The 21,705-nt window shown below is 37.6% G+C and overlaps 1 protein-coding gene across 1 annotated transcript; it reads left to right on the forward strand.

Annotated features, from left to right (window-relative positions):
* The first annotated feature begins 864 nt into the window (after positions 1-864).
* On the forward strand, positions 865-21,405 carry CFAP300 (cilia and flagella associated protein 300). The gene is made up of 7 exons (XM_033052554.2): positions 865-1,013; positions 1,432-1,513; positions 3,140-3,212; positions 8,425-8,591; positions 10,741-10,913; positions 16,164-16,230; positions 21,020-21,405. The coding sequence occupies exons 1-7, from the start codon at positions 904-906 to the stop codon at positions 21,149-21,151; spliced, it is 804 nt and encodes a 267-aa protein (XP_032908445.1). The 5' UTR covers positions 865-903; the 3' UTR covers positions 21,152-21,405.
* The last annotated feature ends 300 nt before the right edge of the window (positions 21,406-21,705 follow it).

The raw sequence follows: 21,705 nt of genomic DNA on the forward strand, positions 1-21,705 counted from the left end.
GGCTTATGATTTCAATTTCTTCTGAATTCCTTTGGTACAAGCCTGTTTAATGAACATCTCACAGGTTAAATCTTTGGGAGTGTTTTAGAGGCCAATGAGACCAGTGATGTGCGTTGGCAGTTTTGACTTCTAATCAAAGATGTGGACCGGCTTAATTTTTAATTCTTTTAATTATTTTTTTTTTTAATTAGAAACCAACAAAAGCACTGCCAAACTTCTTAGACATGGGAATGCTGCTAAGCCTGAGGAATAGATTAATGAGAAAATTACAATTTTGGAAATTTGTGGCTAAGCAAGCACAGACTTTGGAGGGGGTGGGTTGCTGAAGGATATAGCATGAGATGTGCAGCAGAGTTAAATTCTCACTGCTTTCCCTGCAAAGGGCAGGAAATCCCCCAACCTGCGCAAGGTGTCCCTTGCTTTACTAGACTTGAAGAATTCATTTCCTGTAGTAACAATGGTCTTTCCTTTAATTTCGACTGGGAAGAGTTTGAAAGCACGGCTTTGCTATTCCCAAATGGCTCTGCATCCTGGGAAGCGAGCAGCAGTCCTGATTCGCTTGAAGTTCATAATCCACAACTTCAGCATTTTCCTTCGGCCTTTTAGGTTTGGTGTCATGACACACTGGGGTGGCCTTGGCTAAGGCAGCAATGGCAGACCCTGCCACGGCCTGCTGGGCAAGCCTCAGTTTTCCCAGCGGGGACACAGGAAGAGAGGGGAGAAGGCTGGTGCGGAATGAAGGGATTTTGTAGGGAAACAACAAGGAGAAGGGGGACGGCCGAGCCGGCCGCGGGGCGGGCGAGGCTGCGGGGCCTGGCGGGCGGCGGAACGCTCGGGGCGGGCCCGTCTCCCCGCCGGAGCGGCACCGCCGCGTCTCCACGGCAACCGCCGCGCCGCCGCAAGATGTCCGCGGAGGGCGGGCGGCGTGGGGCCAGCGTCCTGTTCCGAGCCCTGCCGCAGAAAATCTTCTCCTGCCTGCAGGACAGGGACATCGCGGGCCGGCTCCTCAAATGGTGCGGGGAACGCCCGTTGCGGGATGCGTCTGTCCGGAGGCGGCGGGGAACAGGGGCGGTGCTGAGGGCTGGAGCCATTGCTGCACCCGCGGGACGCCCGCTCCGGTGGCGGCGGGTCCACATCTCTTTCTCTTATTTTTAATTTTTTTTTAATTAATTTATTCCCTCAATCCCTTAATTTAAAATCCCCTCGATATTTTCCAGGCGGGCAGGCCGCGCCTTCCGAGGTGTGAGGCGTCTGTCCTCGCCTCCCACAGCGAGCCGAGATCTATTTCAGCTCCGCAGCGGGGCCCCAGCGCAGCTCCAGCCCTCCAACCGAGGCTTGGAGGCGCTTGTAACTGAGAATGGGGAGGGGGAAAAAGGTATAATTGGTCCGAATATGTGTTCAGAATATTTAATCTCATTTTTTTCATTTCAGGTCCATGCAAGGCAGGATCACAGCACAAGCATTCAGTTTTGACCAGCAGTTTAAGCCCTATCAAAAGGATGAGTTTCTTATGGTAGCTCTAAATCCTTTGTATTATCCCCATGAAATTATAGCTACTGCATAACTGCATAACAGCGAACAATGTAGCAGTGTTGAATGCTATTTGTCTGCTCACTGTCTCCTTGAAAGGAGGTGATTTAGGTGTGGTGCTCAAGTTATTGTGGGTTAACTGTATTGTCCAGTAAAAATATTTTAGTCTGTACTAATGTTACTCTGCTTTAAGAGGGAACAATTTAGCCTTTCAGGATTCCCAAGAATGGAAATACGAACTGGATGCTGATCTTGGCTGCAGTGCTTAATGTTGAGAAGTCCACCTAGTGTGACAAACAGTGTACACACTCACAGCTATCAGTAAATTTCTCACAGTAAATTCACAGTGCAATTAGATGTGCATGAGCACCATGTATCTGGAAATATAACTTTTGAAAAGTATTGGATACCATTGCTTTATACTAGAATTTTGACCTCCCAGCTTTTTGAGACTCAAATCTCTTGCTGATTTGGTGTCCTCCATTTCTGTTGTCTGCAAAGTTAAATCTCTTCATCTGTTTGCGGACAGTAAAAACCCCAAACCTAAGGTTTTAAAAACAACGTGATTTTTATATCTGTTGTTCTAAAAACAACCCTGATATTTTGCATGTCTACTTTATATTGTTATCCTGCATGAAGAATTCAGCCTCTTTATATCTTAAAGAAATTCACACAGAAATGCACCAATATTTACTTCATCTTCCACTGATAAACATTTAAATTATTGAAGTTTACAGAATACCCATTTACCCCCTCAATGCTTGTCTCCTTTAAATTAAAAATGTAAAGATATCACTATGAAGTTGTGAAATCTGAAGAGCTGTGAAGTAATTGGGAAAAAAAGGACCATTACATGTAATATCTGATCTCTCTGTATCCCAGAGGGGTGATAAAGAAATTTAGTGATACAGAAACTGAAAGAGCCATCATTTCATTTTCTTAGCAGTTTGTTCAGTGATTATTCACTCTGTGTGCATATGCATGTATGGGTTTTCTTAGTTGCCTTATCTATCATGGAAACTTGCCAGCTATCAACATTACTATGGATGTCCCCTTTTTTTAAATTGATAAATCAGTAAGACGGAATTCTTCAATTCTTGCTATGGAATATATGCTCCATCCCTTCAAAAACTAATGTATCTCCTCTGTATCTGTTTAATAATTTTTGTGTGTCTCTACATTTCATGAAGCTTCACATTTATTTAAAAAGAGAAAATTTTAAACTCACACTTGGCACTTCATTTTTAACTTCAACAACATTGTATGCAGAGATAGAATGTTTCATCTCTTCCTCTATTTTCTGTACCTCCATGAATTTCATACATTTTTGTGTGTTCTTGGAGTAAAATTACTTTACTATAAAACTTTAATTCTACATATATAGATATGCATCTGAAGATATCTTCTATGTAAAAAGACACTGGCTACACTGAGTTACAAAAACCCATGGATTTGGTGGTCTGATATTTAGTACAGAAACTGGTAGATCATATGGAATCTACTTACTAATTGGAGCCTTATAATTTGGATTGAAAGTGTCCAAGGCACTATAATTGATGATTCTCTGTTTGATTTCATTAACTTGTATTCTCTTATTTGCATATTATAGGCATTTTTTAATGATCAAAGTGTGAACTCCAGTTTAAAGTTGCTGTCAGCTTCAGGACAATGGACTACATTGGGTAAATTTAGAAACAATCTTAAATAAAAAAGTCTGTGTTTTAACTATTCTGCCCTAATTTCTTACACTTCATATATGTGTATTTTCAGCTAGTTGAAATATCTTGAAGAATTATTTCTTTTACTAAGTAATAGGATGACATCCTACTTCTGGAACATAATAACTAAATTGTCACCTTTTATGCCTTTTTTCCTTTTGACTTCTACATTGTTCCATAAATCAAGCACCTGAAGCTGTTTATAAATGGCTTGTGACATCCAGGTGACCTGATTATGTATCCAGACATAAACAACTGCATTATTTGTGGAACTATAGTAGTACCTTAGTCAGATAACATTTGGAGAAAGGCATTCTCCTATAGATGCAATGACCAGGGACATCTCTGAGAAGACTGCTCTGTTACAAATCAAAGCTGAGAGCAGAGGATTGGTAGAGCACACCTTGAGCTTTTGTGAATCTGCTGTCTGTACATCCGTGGTGATGGAGGCACAGAAGAGCCCCATGGGGCAGGTTGCTCCACTTGCAGCCATGCCATGAAGGTCCCTTCAACTTATTGCCATACCAGAAATTTCTGAACATGCTCCATTATGTCTGGAGATGCAGATGAGACACTAAAGCAGGAAGGCCAAAAGCAAACAGCAAATTTATGGCACCACTTTGAAATTGCATTTTTCATTACGTAAATGGCACACAAAAATTCATGGCAATTGCATGTGATAATGTAATGGTGTTTTATGCATAATGTGATCTCTGATATTGCCAAAGTGTTTTTTTTTCCATAACAGGAATATCTTAAAAGAGCGTAATGGGAAGCCTTTGTTTCTTTTGGTTTGTCTGCAAATATTACTGTGTGTAAATATTTAGTGAAGCTTTGGGAATTTTCTAACTTTCCCATTTCAGCTCTCTGGAATTTGCATAGGTTTTTCCCACTATATACAATGACATTAGACATTGCCACTTTTTTGTTAGCAAAAATCCATTTTCAAACACTTCACCCAACTGTTAAAACAATTGAAATATATAAAATGCAAAAAATATCTCAAGTACCCCTTCAGGTACCTCTTTCTCTAGCAAGCAAAAAGAAAATATATGTATTTAAGCCAATAGTAAACCTTTTCTTGCTTTAGAAAAGATTTTTTTTAGGCTATCTGTCTAGTCTACAACTTGACAGTCCCTGTAGTGGAGGTCAGTAGGTTACATACCTTGTGTTGAGAGTGGAGGGTCTCTTGCCAAGTAACCCAGCTTAACTCTTGGTTCTGCTCAATCTTCTTCTGCACAGAAGCAAAGCATTTTGTCCCAAGGACTGGAAGGGTTCCCTTTCTAAATCCTGAACAGCTGGTATACCCTGTTTGCTCTTAAAATTTCATCTTCCCATTCTTTGCCTATTTTTGGTGAGGAATGTTGGCACATTTTTCTATACTTAGTCTTCATGTGCATTTTTTGAAAATATAGTAAGAATCAGCTGTGAGTGGGAGGAGGTAAAAATCATCTTCTAGTGGTTTCTTCTTCAGGCGTGCTGATACATTAATCCAGATGTATCATTCGCTTATCACTGTGAAGTAACTTTAAAACAACATTCCTGTTGTTTAAAAAATACTGGAAACATGCTTATTTTGCTTTTTAGAAAATTTGAAGAAAATACATAGTCTACATTGATTTAAATACTGCATTTATTCTGTTGCAAACAAAAATGTTAGTAATTTTTTTTTTCTTTATGGGGGAGATAGTTTGGATGCATAATACAGGTGGAATTTAGATAGATCCATAGAAACTTCCCTTCTCCTGGACCCACAGAAAGATGTCAGCATTCTAAAGGAAATTAATGAAACATCACAGTAGTGTTTGTTTCATAATATTTTTTTTCTTTTTTAAGGCTGTGGTCCTCTCTCACCTTTCACTTACTATGTTTTTTGTCCTGGTAGAATTCCACAATAATACATTGTTTCAAGGACTCCAGCTTCAATTTTGCTTGAAATAAAACATTTTAGGTAAATGATACACAAGGATATTCTCTAGTCTGCTTCCTCTGATCAGAAAGATACTTTATGAGCTAGTCTCATACCAAACTTTTTTGCCTGTTGTAGTGGGATATTTTCCCCCTCCTTCTGCTGCATGGCAGAGTATCTGATATTTCTTACGTGCTTTAATCCACCTATTCATCTGTTACTCTGATATTTCAAAAATAGAAGCAGCAAAAGGAACAAATTTGATGCATACCCATTTATGTATTGAGTCTTGTGCTTTTTAAATAGCTGCAATGAGAACTAAACAGTCGTTTTTCCCTGGATACATTGCTGGCCTTGCACCTGTCAGCAGTCTTAGGGAGGCAGGACTGTATCTGCTTAAGCTCAATTAACACTTGAAAATTTATCTTCATGGGGTAAAGTTAACATCCATTTGCGTAAATAAAAAATTAGGATTTGGCTAAAAAAGGATTCTTGAGTTTCCATATGTGCTTGAAGCTTCAATGATTTCTGTCTGTTAAATGGTGTTTTGAAATCCGGAAGGTAATCTTAAATCAGCAGTTTTTAGACTACTGCTATAGCTTATAATTTGTGAAGAATTTTAGATGTCATATGAACCCATAAATCACTATCCTACACCTTTTACTTTTGAAGTACCCTATTTTTAATACTGACCACTGCACTTGCATTATAAATAGACTATTTTGTAAAGAGTAAGTTACAAGATATTTTTCTGACATAAAAAACTTCCTTATATTTTTGGAGGAATTCTAAATATACCAATCCAGGATTTATCTGCCCCATACTAGCTATGCAATGTGTTAATTTAAAAGTATACTGGCAGCACTATATAGATATTCCAGAGTTGGCTGTTATAATAAGCCTAAACTATTTCAGGATTTCTCAGCTCTTTGTTTTCCACTTGTAGAGTTGTCAAGGCATTTACTCTTCTTCTTTTACTGCTTACATTTATAGTGTTATTAAAGCTTATCACTCTTGTCCAGGAAATTCTGAATTTCAAATCTCACCTCTCAAAAAGAGAGTGGGACCTTCCAGTGTATTTAAACTTTTCCATGTGTAGTTTGATTTTCTGAACTACTGAATAGATTACAAAGCTCTTGATATTTATTATTTTTCATTATTAAAGTTTACATAAAACTTTTTTCAGAGCAGTAGTCTCCTTCCCTTCCACCAATAAAATATTTATACTTTAAGGTTCAATTTCTTATATTTTTAGTTCAGTAATTAGATCTTTCACTTTTCTCAAGTCATGTAGCATCTGATGTTTGTTAGTTGACTCAGGTTTTAATGTTAATTTCAAAATAATTTATGTGAGCTGATTTGAGTTATACTAAATCCCTTATAAAATAAAAATTGAATCCCAGTGAAAGGGAGATGTAGAATTAGAAATTAGAGGAAACTGAAAGTGTGGGGGTGGGAGGGAGTACAAATAAATAAATATAAATCAGTTTGGAGTTTTTTCATAGGTTGTAAGGCTGTAGTTCATGATTTTTCTGACTTTTTTGGTCATGTAATACAATTATTTTTTATAGTCACTGTGTGTACAGGTGTAGGAGACTGTACTAAACCTTTTATTCATTAATGAAAGGTACCCTTTTTCATAACCATTGTCTGTAGATAGGAAGCCAAGCAATTAAATGCTGTGTTTTTGTCTTTAATAGATTTTCTCGACGTCACAATGGTCCAATAAAATAATTTTAAAATTTTCTGTCAGTATTTTAGCTTAAGTAGGAATATTTTCAAGCTATCAACTTATAACTTGTCTTTATTCTTTTTCCTGGTATTGATTGGTTGGGTGGTACTGTTTACCCAGGTTTAGGTATTAAAATGCCAGCCCTTCTTAATCTATTAATAAATAGTCTATGTAATAGTATATGGTAGAAATCTCAAGACTTTCTGCAACTGTAGGGGCAAGAGAAAATTTAGGTTATGCTGTGCTTTTGAAGATTAGGATTGGAGTAAAATGGTAAGTGGTCTTGGAAGCATCATAGTTCATGCATCCCTTTTTGGTATGTTTCTGCTCCTGAAATATTGTCATGTAGAGGGACATTTGGACATTTCCTAAATAGTAACGCGTAGTGATCCCTTAGGCCAGTTTGTCAGGAAAGCACTGAATTTTCTCCTTAATTGTATGGTAAAAAGACTTTAGATACTGTGATGTTGCTGGCCAGTCTCCCATGAAGGGAGCCTACAGCGGAGAAGAGATAAGAATAAACTCATGGACAGCTGGAATGTTGTGAATATTCTCTCTGCTGGGACACATTGCCCTTGTGCTGAATGCTCACTTGTGCTCTCCTCCCCTCTCCTATTCAGAAGAACTTTGAAGAGTTTTCAGGCAGACCTGGAGATGAGTAGAGAACATGTTCTAACATTTGGGCTGAACATTTGGACTGTGGAGAGCAGACAGAACTGGGCTGAGTCCAAAGCTTCTTAAACATGGGGCCTAATGCTCTTTGAGATGCCTAAGTTATCCAACATCATGCAGACAGATTTGTAGATGTAACACTGTATATAGAGAAGATATGTGCCCTTACGGACTGATACCTCTTCATGGAAAATACTGTAGGGCATCTCAAACAGCATTACATGTCTGTGAGCAACAGGATCCAGCTTGGATTATTTGCAAGCAGAGAGGAAAAAAATTATAGAAAAACATATTCTGCATTTAATGATTACAGAGATAATATTCCAGATTCATACAGGAAGTACTGACAGTACCTTTTTCATATTCTGAAATAGCTAGTTAATAAAACTCACAGTGACTACATAAGAACTTTTAAAAAGTTCAATATAATACTTAACAAATCAAAAATTCTTTGAGGCTATGTTCATTTTGGTTTTTACTTTGTGGGGTGCTGTTAGCAGCTATTGACTTCCGTACTTCATCATGCCAAATTTGGCATTAGTCCTCACATGCTTTAAGGCTTAAGCTGTGGAATATGATTTTCTAAGGGTGTGATCTAATGTGATGCTGGGTTCACACGGTGTTCCATCTATCCGTAGTTTCGGTTGATGGTATTTACCAACAGGGGGAGCAGACACATGAGCCTTAATGGAAAGTAGTATTCCAAAGTAGAGTAATTTAATGTTTGCTTTACACTTGTTTCCTTCTTAACTTTCTTTGGCTATTTTTTTTTTTTTTAGGGACTCTGTGATTGATTCATGCTTACATGATCTGTGGTCTTTTTAAAAACATGAAACATGCAACCAGCTCTCTATATCCTTCAGGTTCCAAAGTGACAAAAATTGAAGCTACAGTGGTACCCTGCACACAGATTTCCATGTCATTTTTTGATCGCCTGTACTCTGAAGGAATTGTTAGAGAAAGTGGAACTATTGTGAAATGTTATGATGACTATTATGATGATATCCTTATTGCTGATGAATTAAGGAAGGTCAGTATAGTAATGAAAAATTTGTTATCATTGTTCCTATTTACTCTATTAGGTACTAAAAGGACAGGTTTTTCAGGTTGTTTTTTTCTTCTGAAAGTGGTAAAAACAAACATTAATAGCCATGGTTTACAAACAGCTGAGGCACTGCAATGCCTGAATATGTGAAAGCAATTACTTGTTTTCCAGATGAGCCCTCTTTCATTTTTAGGTAGGAGAAAAAGGTAAAGTCTTCTACCCGCCTTTGTCTCAGGCAGTCAGTGCTGGGAGATGTGTGGGGAAATGCAGCTGCTTGTTTGCTTAGGCAGGGGAAGAAAGGATGCCAAAGAGAAGGTGCTGTGATACTCAGAGCTGTAGTGGATGAAATTCAATGTATTCAATAGCTACATCCTGAAGCGTTCCTGGACAGGAATGCTGATCATATCATATGGGAAGGCATTTAAAGAAAGCCTTCTTAATACATTTTCTCTAAAGCAAGAGGAACTATGAAAGAGGAAATTATTTTTCAGTATAATACTGTAAAATGACTAAAACCAACTCCTGAACAGGCCTACAGTATAAAACTTTGTTATACTGTAGTGGAAGTGTCAGCAGATTATCTGAAAAAGAATCTCTAACAGTGGCACCCTTTTAATCAATGTATGTCTTTACTGTGTTTCTTTTGACTTCATAAGCTAAAACCATTTTTTAAACTTATGTTTGTGTAGCATTAGCAAAGCATAGTGTGGGAGAACTGGATTTTGCTCTTCCTTGTATATATAATCAACATAAGTACTAAATAATTATAGAGTTGCACTCATTTGCACTTGGCAAATCCTTTGAAGGCAATGTATTTGAACCAGTGACACTGGTTACAGGATGTGGCCTGAAATACTGGTCTGTCTTGTGAAGTTCTGGGAAAAGGTGAGAACTCAAGCTCATGTTTGAATTTCAGATGTAGTTTGTAGCCTAGCAGTTCAAAATACTATGTATTTATTTATAAGTTGGGTGCATGTGAAATGTTTTCTGAAAATTAAATATATTTTGTGTAGGAAGGTTAGAGGCAACATTTAAAATTAGAAATTACTGGGGTTTCAGTAATTCCCAGTTTTCTTCCCATGGAAGTGATGTGTGTGTCAGCATTTAAAGTTGAGGTTTGACATTGGTTTGAAAAAAGGTGTTTCCTACTCCTAAGACAGCAGAAAGAGTAAGTAAAAATCCGGGAATGACATCAAAGCTTCAAATTAATTAGTCAGGGCTCTAGGAGAGAAGACTGTAGGGGGCACCAAACTGTCTCCTGGTGTCAGAGGGTGGCCCTTGGCTACAAGACTCCATGTTTCTTTCCTACCTGCCATGTCTTCTCTTTTTTCAGCCAAGGAGGTTGGGATATGTATGAGGTTGCCCTGGCCCCTTTTTACTCAGGTTGGTAGTTTTGTTATAAAGAGGGCCAGAGAGCAGTGGGCTCATGTCTTAAGTTTGTCTTAACTGGCATCTGCAGTTTGGCTGACATGACCCAAATGCCTTGCAGCCATTGTGAGTTACAATTCCTGTCCACATTTACATGAACCAGTATTGACACTAATCTAGCAAGTCCTCTGTGTACACATAATACCTCAGCAAAAGGCAGGTGAGATGCATGAAGGCAGCTGGATGCACGTCTGGCTAATCCAAGCTGCAGATCAGGGCTCACTGGAGTCTGCCATAAACAATGATGGGAGTTTGAGTGATCTCTTGGAGATCCTCAGAATTCCTTTACAAATGTGAAATAACTGTGTCAATTTACAAGTGAAAAAGCAAATGTTACCAAAACAGTTACCAATTGGATTAACAGCAACTGACATATCAAATATAGGCAGATTATTTTCAGATTGATGGTTTCATTAGCATGATAGATAATTAACCAGTGAAATAAGAAGACTTGAAAAATATTCCTTTATGTCTTTTGGGCACAAATCTGTTAGTGATTCTGCTTTATATTATTTGTAAGAATTTTGAACCTAATGGCATCATAGGAAGAAGTATTTAGAAACATGTATTTCTGTCCCTTATCCATATATTTTATATGGACGTAATTTGTGTGTACCATGCAGCATACTAGTTGCATTATTTATAAACTGAATCTTAGATAATTTTTTATCAATTTGACTTTGTTGTTTTTTCCTTGTTCCACAAGGTCTTGCTTCTGGAGGATTCCGACCATTATGACTTATTCACTCAATTGGATCGTGAGGAATTTCTGTTCTGTCTTTTTAAGCATTTTTGCATTGGAGGAACTCTTTGCCAGTTTGAAGATGTAGTTGACCCATACTTAGAAACTACGAAAGCTTTTTATAAAGACTTGGTGAGGTAAATTTTATTCACTTTTTGTACAACTGTGTACATGTACTGTCCATAAATACTTTGCGTCGATCTGTGTAAATTTATTGTACATTACTGCTTAAAAAATGGGGCTGTTATTTAATCCACCTGCAAGGTTATTTTTGTCCAGCTCTCAAAATACCGTGGAACAACGGTAGTAGTTCAGTGGCAAAATATATGCAATTTTAACTGTATCAATCTCACATCAGAACATTTTCTGTATTACATTTATGGACATTGATGGATTATAATTAATTTCAAATTCAAAGATACTTTTTTCTGTAATCATCTGCTGAAAACATGGCAACAGATTGCATTCTCACTATCACTGATAAAATATCAACAAATAAGTCTTGCCTTGGGCTTGGGCTACTTTCAATTGGACTGCTTTCAATTAATTAATTAATTAAAAATGGAAATAATTTGCTGAAAATTTCAGTTCCACATATTTTTTATCCCTGCTGTTTTTGGTTGGTTTTTTTTAAATACAGTTGAATTATGGTCTTCCTAGTTCTGCCAATACACTTCTCATGATACAAAGCTAAGGGTGATAGAATCTTGCTGTTGATATGACATGTCAAACAAACACACATTTTTTTATCAGGTTTGGTGTAAGGAATTGTTTGGAATTTTATGTGAAGGGTTTTTTTCCCATTGAGATTAGAGGTAATTGATCAGATTACAAACACAATTTTTGCCGTGCTTTGATATATCCATATGCTGACTTCTCTGATTGTCAAAACTTCGTATATTCTCGTTGCTGGGAAATTGAATGTAGTTATTTGGTACACAGACTCATTTTTAGTTAAGCTAAGATTGTAAAATATATTACTAAAATTTTTGTTAGTATGAGTAGTTTTGCTATTTTCATCTCATACATAGATGAGAATCAAGTAGGTTCTTCAGAAATACAGCATCTGAGGTTAAAGAATCCATCAATGTTTAACTCTACCCTCCCTCTTTTTTTATATTGTTCACTCTGCACTTGAATCAAGCTGCCTGTTCTTTCAGTCCTGGGCCATAGGTGACTCTGCATTGACTGCAGCTGTTTCTGCTCTTCTGTTGTTGAATTAATCTGGGACAAAGTGCAAATCCAGTCGGTTCCTTCACTTTACTGCTCCCCTTTGCTCTTGAGTTGTTTTATTCTAAACATGTTCAAGTTCTGTTCTAAGCCACTCATTTTCTTTACCTCCCTATCTCCTTAAACCTCTTTCCATTCTTTTTTCTTTTCGTGCTGTAAAATTTGATAAGGATGTCAAGTAGTTCTTATTACTTAAAACAGAAAAAAAAAAGTCCCTGCCAAGAACCTCCCACAATTTCATCCTGCTTTCAAAGTTTACTTTTTATCCTCAATCTGTTCCCTATTAGCACTTTGTATTTTCCTCTTCTATGCCACTTCTGTCCTTTATAAAATATTTAGGAGAAAATATTTCAAGATCTATTCCTTTGCTGTTTGGGTTGGGGGGTTTTTTGCCAGTTGGCAGATTGCTTTCTATCCTCCCAAGTTTTGAAGTGATGTAACTGATCTTCAGTATTTGTGTACCGTGTGTCTCTCCATTCCTGTACCTGTAAATGTCTGCTAGTTTTTCACTGCCAGAGGAGCTGGTGTTAGCACTGGTTACCTGTTGAAAACAAAACTTACCATTTCATTGAATCTTTTATCTTTCTCCTTTGGTATTGAGTTCTTTGTCAGTCCCATGAGAAAAGCTTTTGATCTTGACATTTCAGACCTTTCCTCCCCCTTCAGAATCACAGTTGTCTTTTTCTTGGTCACATTTCCCCCTGCCTCTGGTTTATCTAAAATGATGCTTCTGTTTTATTTCCACTGTGTTAAGAGATAAAAAGATAATGACAGGCTCTGAATAGGGACACTAATGGCAGTCTTGACTTAATTTCTAATGTCTGGTCCATGCTGTGCCTTGTGTTACTTCATTCTTGCACAAATTGCACCAGAAAATAAAGCAATTAAAATTACTTTCTTTTAGCCTCTTGTTTTCAGTAAAAGATTGCTAATGATAATAGTAATCTCTTAAATTCTGTTTGCCGAAAAAGTTCACCCTCAAATTCCTATTGAATACCAATTTAAATTCTTTTTAAGACTGCTATCCTTTGTCTAGCTTCGTTGTCTCTTGGATTACAGTTGTATTGGACACTTTCTACTCTTTGTAAAGTGATATTTAAAGCTTTTCCATGGTATTAAAAATTCTGTAAACTGTACTGTCCTTAAGGTTTAATTTTTAGGTTTGAGGATCAGAAGGCTTGGTAAAAAACAAATGGATACTTCAATAATTATTAGCTGCTGGCTGATGGTGTGCATTGAAAAATTAGCTGCCACAGATGAATTCAGTCTAATAACAGTAAGCTTATGGATATATAAACTACCACTGTTTAGTCCTGTTACAGTATTCCTTATGGGCAAGAGCCTTGGCATGAAGACTTCCACAGAAGTACCTTTGCTGCTGGGAGCAGCAAACCTACTTGTCTTTGTTAGAGCTGTTTTTTTCTGGCCCTACCTGAATTCCAACTCCAAGGCACTAGCATTCAAAGTAGTGTCAAAAGTTTTGAGGTTTCATTTTGCTAAAGCATTTCTAGGTACATTGCTTTATTATGAGAGAATGCAATAATCTTTTTGAAATTAACAGCTCTAGAACCCTGTCAAGCTAGGGACTTCCAAATACAGCTAATAAATAGCAGACATTTTTTTCTTTGCAAAAAGAATGATATATTCTTACTAAAAAATTAATGCACAACTTTTGTCTGTTACTAATCCATCGGTAATTAGTCTGTGATCAGTTGAATCCATCCAAAATTCTAGTGTTTAGTGTTATATCCTCTATAACCTAAATAATTTCAAATCCCTTGTTGTAGTACTTTGATTTAAATAATATACTTACATGACAAAAACTTGTTAATTATAATAGAATCTGTGAATCTCTGTTGATATATCTTGTCCTCTGTATTTAACCCCTGATTTTTCTGACACTGTCTCTCCATGGTGACAGCTGCTGTAGCATCTTGTAGTGATTGTTTTCTTCTCCTTTCTCAATCTCCATCTCCATGCCCTTTCCCCCATAATGAATGAATGTATGTGAAAGCTTTAAATTGTTCTTTTATTGTTTGGAAAGCCTAGTAAAATATTGCCAGTAAGGTTAGAATATAAATAAGACTCAAAGTGAGGATGTTTGCTCTTCATAAAAAGAGCAAATTAAAATGATGAACTACCATATCCAATGAATAGTTTAGAAGTTAAAGATTTGAAAGAACAGGGGGCTATTAACATTATTTTTAAGGAAATACTATAGTCTTCAAAAGGACAAGATAGTTTTTCTAAAACCTTTTAGGGGGCAAAAAAATAAATAGAGCCAATGAGCTTTTCAAAGGCAACCTCTTGGTTTTCTTTCAAGTCAGCAAAGGAAGAATCTCATCCGATTTTAACAGACACAATTTTTGCCTTAAAAAATAACCAAAGTACTCGAAATAAACATTCTGAAAAATTACTTACAGGAAGCTAACCACAAGGGGAAAATTTCTCAAGGTCATGGAATAAATAGGAAGACTTACTCCTTGTCAACTCTTACTTTGGTATCCTAGATAGATATATATAAAATATGAAAGTTAAGGAACCAGAAATTGAAAGCTTAGTTTTCTGGCAGAAGAATCTGAAGCCAGAGTAACTTAAATACAACTGTTGCTTTTGGGGGTGATGGTACATGGTAGAAGGCAATAATGCCACTAATCCTCCATGCCTTGTTCTGAAAGTTGTCACTCTTTCCACAGAGATGAAGAGTTTCTGAACTGCTGCAGTTACAGCCTGGTGTGTCAGCATAAAGTGACACCTGTGTTGGTTTGCCTTAATGTGCTGGTCCGTACACTGCAGTGGTTCAGAAGCTGAGTCGTGAGTAGCTGAGCTGTCCTGCGGGGAAGGCAACCATCTCTGGAGGGGTGGGAAGGCAGACAGCTGGGGTCAGTACCGATTTCAGCAATGCTGTCTTCATCCACTGTTGAGTATGTCAGCATGTCAGATGCAACAAAGTTCTGAGAAAGCCTCATTACTGACTGACCACAGGGAAGATCAGCTTCACACTATAGGTTCAAACGTGACTGTGTCATTACTCTGCAGATGAAATCAGTTAATTGGAGAGTCAATCTCTTTTATTGGTTATAGAGATTGAATCAACAAAGGTGCTGTTGGTTGATTTGGGGTTCCTTTGTTCTTATAAAAAGAAGCTTTGCCAAAGCGCTGGTAACAGGGGACTGCTGTCACAGCTTCCACCTGGTGTGGTGTTCAAGTGGGCTGTGTTTCACACATTCTCTTGTAACTTGTCTGTACTGGGACCTTTCTTGGGAATGGAACCTATTTGTGACAAGGCAGGTTTTGAGCTATGCATTTCTTGGAAGTGTGTAAGTATGGAAGTTTTAAGCCTCAGCTGTTCTACAGTAATTTAATGTAAATGGGAATTTGCAAAATTAGATAAATTAATAGCAGTTGCATGATCTAATTTCTGAAGAAATGTAAGCATCACTTAAAGTAGACTTGAGGAAAAATGATATATTAAAATACTTTAAATAGGTTGAGATGCCTGGGTTCTTTGTAATAATATTCAGTGTTATTAATAAATGTGATTAAATAAATGCAATCTTCACAGCAAACAGTCTAGAAATATAAAAGCTCAGAATTAATTCCATCCCAAGTTGCATAGCTGACTATATCTACAAAATTCCAAAGGGGAAAAAACAAACCTAAACTATAATTATATACTAATTAAAAATGAGCTAAAGAATTTATTTCTTCACCAGTACTGCCACTACTTCTTGTAGTCTGCATTAAGATGCATTTCACTTTGCAGGATTCTTTCTCAAAGAATATGTGAAAAGATTTTTATGAAATGTTTAGCTGCATGATTTTTCATATCTATCAAAATGAAAACTCTGTATTTGGAATCATCTAAGTCTGGGTAATATTGCTGTGATTTAGTAGCTGAGAACAGTGAAACCAAGTCAGATGAGTAGATACATTAATGTTTTTCAGTAAAATGTCATAATAACCATGTTACTAACAATGGCCACATAGCTTTTCATGTTTAATATGACATAAGTTAAATTTTAGCTATAAATTTGACCTTCATAAAATTTGAGCAAGGATACAGTTCATATGTTTAAAATGTAATTAATAAATTAAAGTGGAATTATCAGTACTTATGATATGTATTAAGTATGTGTTATACCCCTGTATTTCAGTGTTCAAAAGAACCCTGAAACAAAAGATATACATATTATTTCTACGGTCTTCAGAGTGTCTGCATATGTAAGTATTAATTTTTACATGGGATTTTACTGGTAGTAATATAAATAACAGGAAAATAATGAATTGACAAAGAAAATGTAATATTCCATTGTAATGGGTTATTTTCCCGTAGTTGTCATCTTTTTATTCATTAACTCTCTGATCTCATCCTGTTTCTCATCCTCTTTACTAACTCTTCATTAGGAACCACCAGCTAAAGTTTTATTTGGTAGCTCCCTAAAAATAGGTTTACTGGATTACAGTGGAAGCCTTAATAGTCATTCCGAAACTAGTTAATGAAAGAAAGAAAAAAAGTCTGAATAATTCTAGGTTTAGATAATAATAAAACTTGAGTTAACAGTAAAGATCAAGGATTCACTCTTGGCTTCTTATAGTTCTGTTTTTTGAAATGTTGCTTTGTGAGTAGCTTGTATTGCATCTGTTTCTATGAAGACTGTGAGGAAGTTTAGTATACAAAATGGCTGGGGTGGTGAGATGACTACTTACCTCTTTCCCCCTCCCTTGTCAAGTCTCATTCCTATCTGTTTCCCTTGCAAAATCATGCATTTACCATCAAGATAAGTTTAAGAACTGGATGCATGTTTACTAGATTCAGCATATCTGTCATTGAAGTTGTTACAGTAGGATGAACTACTCCAAATTCTTCTTGAGTAACCAGAATATGTGATAATTAAATGTCAGATAATGTACTGACTTTCAACAGAGTAGCTGATGTCATTTCAGACTGCATAAACTTCCCTGTAGGTTGCCAATAGCTCAGTTGTTCATCTGTTGGTCATCATCTTTTAAGTACTATGTGTGATTCATAAAAGGCTTTTGAAAATAAACACTTTATGGGTGCATCAAAATTTGTCTTTCTGCTAGGTTGCAGGCTGTAATAAAAATAAAAAAGCAAAATCCTGGTAACTGGATGTTCTTCTGTTATTCCTGATCCTTTCCGACCTCTGAATCAAAAGCATTGATGTGAACTTTGCAGATTTCTATGTTTGGTAGGTAGATGGACATTAAAGACCTCCCCTAACTCTGCTGGCTGTATATTAAATATCATCAGTACTACAAAGAAAACAACAACAAACAAACAAAGCCCCAGCCAAACTGTAGGAATTTTTTGTAAACAAAATAGATGGACAAAAGAAGATCCAGTGTAAATGCAGAAAAGGCTATCCTCCTTGTAGCCTTGAAGGAAAATTGGGCATTACTGCACATTCTGAAAATCTGTGGGAAGAAAATTCTGAAATTATGGTTTCTGTTAAAGAACATCCTGAAGAATTTTCTCTCAGAAAACAGAAAGGCTTAAACAGCGTGTCTAGACCGTTTGATGGTTATGTGGATCAAAACTACTCTACTGGCACTTACAGGAAGGACACTCACTGGAGCACAAATGTCTTGTGTTTGTGATGAAAAGTTTTTTCAAGGAGGCAGCTACATTTCTGCAGTGGATTTAGTTTCTGAGTTCATTTGATAAATAACTATGGAGTGTTATTATAATCCTTATGTTGAGGTGACAGTTTTTAAGCCAAGTTTTCTAGGTTTGTATCTGGATGTAAATATATAAATAATTTTTAAAAGAAATAAATTTTTTAAAGCTGATTTCATAAAAGTGACTTTGGCAGCTGAGCACAATTAAAAAATGGTATCTAAAAAAGCACACTATTAGAGACGTATATATATCAAGGTTTTAAGTTACAGTTCACAGAATCAGAGAATATGCTGAGTTAGAAGGGACCCACAAGGAGGCTCAAGTCCAGCTCCTGGCCCTGCACAGCACCATCCCCAAGAGTAATCATGTGCCAGAGAGTGTTGTCCAAGCACTTCTTGAGCTCTGTCAGGCTGGTGCTGTGACCACTTCCCTGTTCCAGTGCTCGACCACCTTCTAAGTGAAGAACCTTTTCCTACCATCTAACCTAAACCTCCCTTGTCTCAGCTTCGTGCTGCTGCCTCGGGTCCTGTCCCTGTCACCACAGAGCAGAGATCAGTGCCTGCCCCTCTGCTTCCCCTCACGAGGAAGCTGCAGGCTGCAGTGAGGTCTCCCCTCAGTCTCCTCCAGGCTGAACAGACCAAGTGACCTCAGCCACTCCTCATATTATTTCCCCTCAAGGCCCTTCACCTTCCCCGTGACCTCCTTTGGACACTCTCTAATAATTTAATACCTTTTTCCTATTGTGGCACCCAAAGCTGCCCCCAGCACTGGAGGTGAGGCTGCCCCAGCTCAGAGCAGAGCAGGACAATCCCCTCCCTTGCCCAGCTGGCCATGCTGTTCTGATACACCCCAGGACAGGGCTGGCCCTCCTGGCTGCCAGGGCACTGCTGCCTCATGTCCAACTTGCCATTGACCAGGACCTCCAGGTCCCTTTGTGCAGCACTGCTCTCCAGCCTCTCATTCCCCAGTCTGTCCTTACATCCAGGGTTGAACCATGCCAGGTGCAGAATCCAGCACTTTTCCTTGCTGAACTCCGTATGGTTGGTGATTGTCCAGCCCTCTGATTTGTTGAGGTTTTAAGCATCAAAACCTGATAGACCTGGGCATTACAAGAGAAATAATTTTAGATCTTGTGACAAAGTACTCTGTTGAACTCCAAATACCCTTCCTTGAGAGCTTTGGAGCTTTGCATATAATGAAACATTTCTACAGCATAAGTATTGGAATGCTCACTGGTATTTTGGAACTTTCTTTACCTGTACCCAAACTGTGGCAGTGTTAGGAATCAGAATAATGCAAAGTTTATTCAAGAAGTATTTTTTTAAATTGTCAATTACATTATGCAGTTTTAAGAATGTTCAGCAATATTTTTATTTCTGGTTTATGCTATGCATATGTATTCTTAAATCATCAGCTGTGTTGCTACAAAGAAAAAATAAAATGATCCTACTCTAACACCAGTAAATCAATCATTACACCCCCTGCATGTGTGAACCAAAGTCCACACTGCAGATGGAATTGCAGTGATTGCAGATGGAATGGTATGATTCTTAATTTCGTACATGCATGATTGTAAATATCAGAGCCTTTATGTTCAAGCATTTAAGAGGTTTTATGACCTCTTTTGCTAATTAAAATGAATTTAATTAGGTTATATTTTTCATTTAATTAGATTATATTGATTATTTTCCTGATACCAAGTTTGGTATATTGCTTGAAATGCCTCATTGTCAGAACTCACATTGTTTTTGTTCTTGAGTTGTTGAACAAATTTTTAGTGGGCTCACACTGTCTGTAAACAGTCAAAACCTCAACTGCTACCCATGAATTCCACAAAGACTGCAGGAGTGGGATCCTTGGTAGCAATGGGAAAAGATTTTAACTAGAAATCACATCTTGATGTTGATCTTGTCCTACTTTTCTTTCTTCAGTTACATGCATGAACTTAGGTTATTTTTGGATCAAATTCCAAAGGCCTTTTGATGCTGAGAACTATAAAGTCTTGTGGCATTTGACCACCATTGGAAAAATCTGGGAATAAACATTATCAAATCTCTACCTGTCTAAAACAGTGCTTTTATGAGGTGCTTAGATTAATTTAAGACTTAGGGGTTTGAATAATCCCCCAAAGGAAGACACCAGAACATCTAATAATGGATTAATTCCCTTTGAAATAGCAGGAGAAAATGGGGTGCCAGTAATAGCTAAAGGATAAAATTCACAAATGGTCCTTGGTGCAGAAATGAGGACCCAGCTCTTTTCCTTCTCAGCTGACTGACTTAACCACTGAGAGAAGTTACAGTTTTCATGTTTCCTTGGTCCAAAATAAGACAGATTATTTTGTGCAAAGGAAGACAGCTTCAACAAAAGAATGCAAGAGATGTGGAATCCAGAATAGTCTGTAGTCTGTGAGTTTAAAATTTTCCTGGAGAAAATGAACAATATATGCAATATAGCAATTTCTCTCAAGCAAGAAAAGTGTAACAGAACCTACATCTCTTCAACTGTTGCACAAAGATGCTGGGGAGCAGGAAGGAAATTTGTATGTTTTAAAAGAAAGGAGGTGTCAGCTACATATTTATTAATCTTTCACATGTTCAATTACCACACTGACTAAATAAAAAAATCCAACCCTTTAAAAATCCCTCCATCTAGTTTCTGGATCCCTACTGGATTTGAAATGTGTCCAGCTGTGCTGCTCTGTCAGCACTGAAGCTTTTATTGACATGTGCAGATGCAGGATGTTAACGTGAAGAGTCCAGTTCCCATGCTGATTGTCAGCTGGATTTTTTTTTTTTCAGAACCAGGATTTTGCAGCTAGGTGTCTAGAATCCCTTCAAACACTTTCTGGGGAATGGCACACAAAATGTTTTCAATAATAGTCCAAAGTTATTAATGTGATCTGTAATGAGCATTTTGCTTAAATGCAAATATTGAAACCTGAACAGATGCATTAGCAAATGTTAAGGGATGGAACAGCTTTATGTACTAATATAGAGTACATGATTATTTTTCTCTTTCAAAGGAAACATGATGGGGTGTTGTATATTTAATCATTTGTATTTTAGGCTCTAATTGTGTAAACACATGCTTGCATGTTTAATTTTACATTTTATATTAATATTACATTTACCTCAAGGTTCTTTGATACATCCAGCCAGAATTACTGTGCATTTTGTAGTGTTGGGATCCTCATGGGGACGTAATACCATTTAAATAAATGTGGTGTATTTGTTCTATTTTGCTATGCAATGAACAGTTACAATTGGAACAAAATTATTAACTTCAGATTTTATTAATTCTCTTACAGATATCCCTATGGTCCCTAATACTGTTTTGGTTTTGTTTTTTTTTTTTCCTTCCTGTCAGGATGCTAATGGCCTGTGCTACCCTTCAAGCAAAAGCCACCTACAGACTTTTGCCTACTTGATCGTGGATCCCTGCAAGCGACACGTGAATATTCTGTATCACTGTTTCGGTGGAAGCCTATTTACAAACTAGTTATAAATCTGGCTGGTCTCCAGTTTTGTAATGGAGGTTGCCTTCTGTATGTTGGGCTCAGGTAGACATTGCATAGTTTTGTGACGAGGAAAGCTCTACTCCTTGATGACACGCTCGGAAGTGCTTCCCTTCACTCATATGTTACTGTGTGCTTAGTGACAAAAGTTTTCCGGTATTTATAGTTCTTGAAGCTGTTTTCTTGGCCGTTTCCCCCTTCCCTCACCCGTTTTATCTAATAAAAAAATATTTCTCTAGAGGTCTCGTCATTTTTATGAGCCAACTTTACAGACCCGCGACGCGTAACTGCAGGGGAGGCTCTGCAGAGCCGGGGAAAGCTCTGCGGAACCGGGAGAAAGCGCGGGAGGGGAGCGGCGGGAGCAGTCCCGGCCCGATGCCCCCTCCGGCCCGGGGGAGGGAAGCGCGCCCGCCCCTCCCCATCTCCTCGCGGAGCGGCCTCCTGGAAGTTGGGATAGAAGTTAGAAAGAAAAAAAAAAAGTTCTGGTTGGCGACTGCGCTCCGTGGCGGCCGCGGGCGGGCGGGCAGAGGGCAGGAGA

Source organism: Catharus ustulatus, chromosome 2 (genome assembly GCF_009819885.2).
Source record: "Catharus ustulatus isolate bCatUst1 chromosome 2, bCatUst1.pri.v2, whole genome shotgun sequence".
In the NCBI taxonomy this organism is placed as follows: domain Eukaryota; kingdom Metazoa; phylum Chordata; class Aves; order Passeriformes; family Turdidae; genus Catharus; species Catharus ustulatus.

What these genes read in the sequence shown, in the direction of transcription:
- CFAP300 (XM_033052554.2), top strand. Translation starts at nt 904, where the DNA reads ATGTCCGCGGAGGGCGGGCGGCGTGGGGCCAGCGTCCTGTTCCGAGCC. An exon ending in TTGCTGATGAATTAAGGAAG is followed by an intron (nt 8,592 to 10,740) that starts GTCAGTATAGTA and finishes TTGTTCCACAAG; the next exon opens with GTCTTGCTTCTGGAGGATTC. An exon ending in TCTTCAGAGTGTCTGCATAT is followed by an intron (nt 16,231 to 21,019) that starts GTAAGTATTAAT and finishes CCTTCCTGTCAG; the next exon opens with GATGCTAATGGCCTGTGCTA.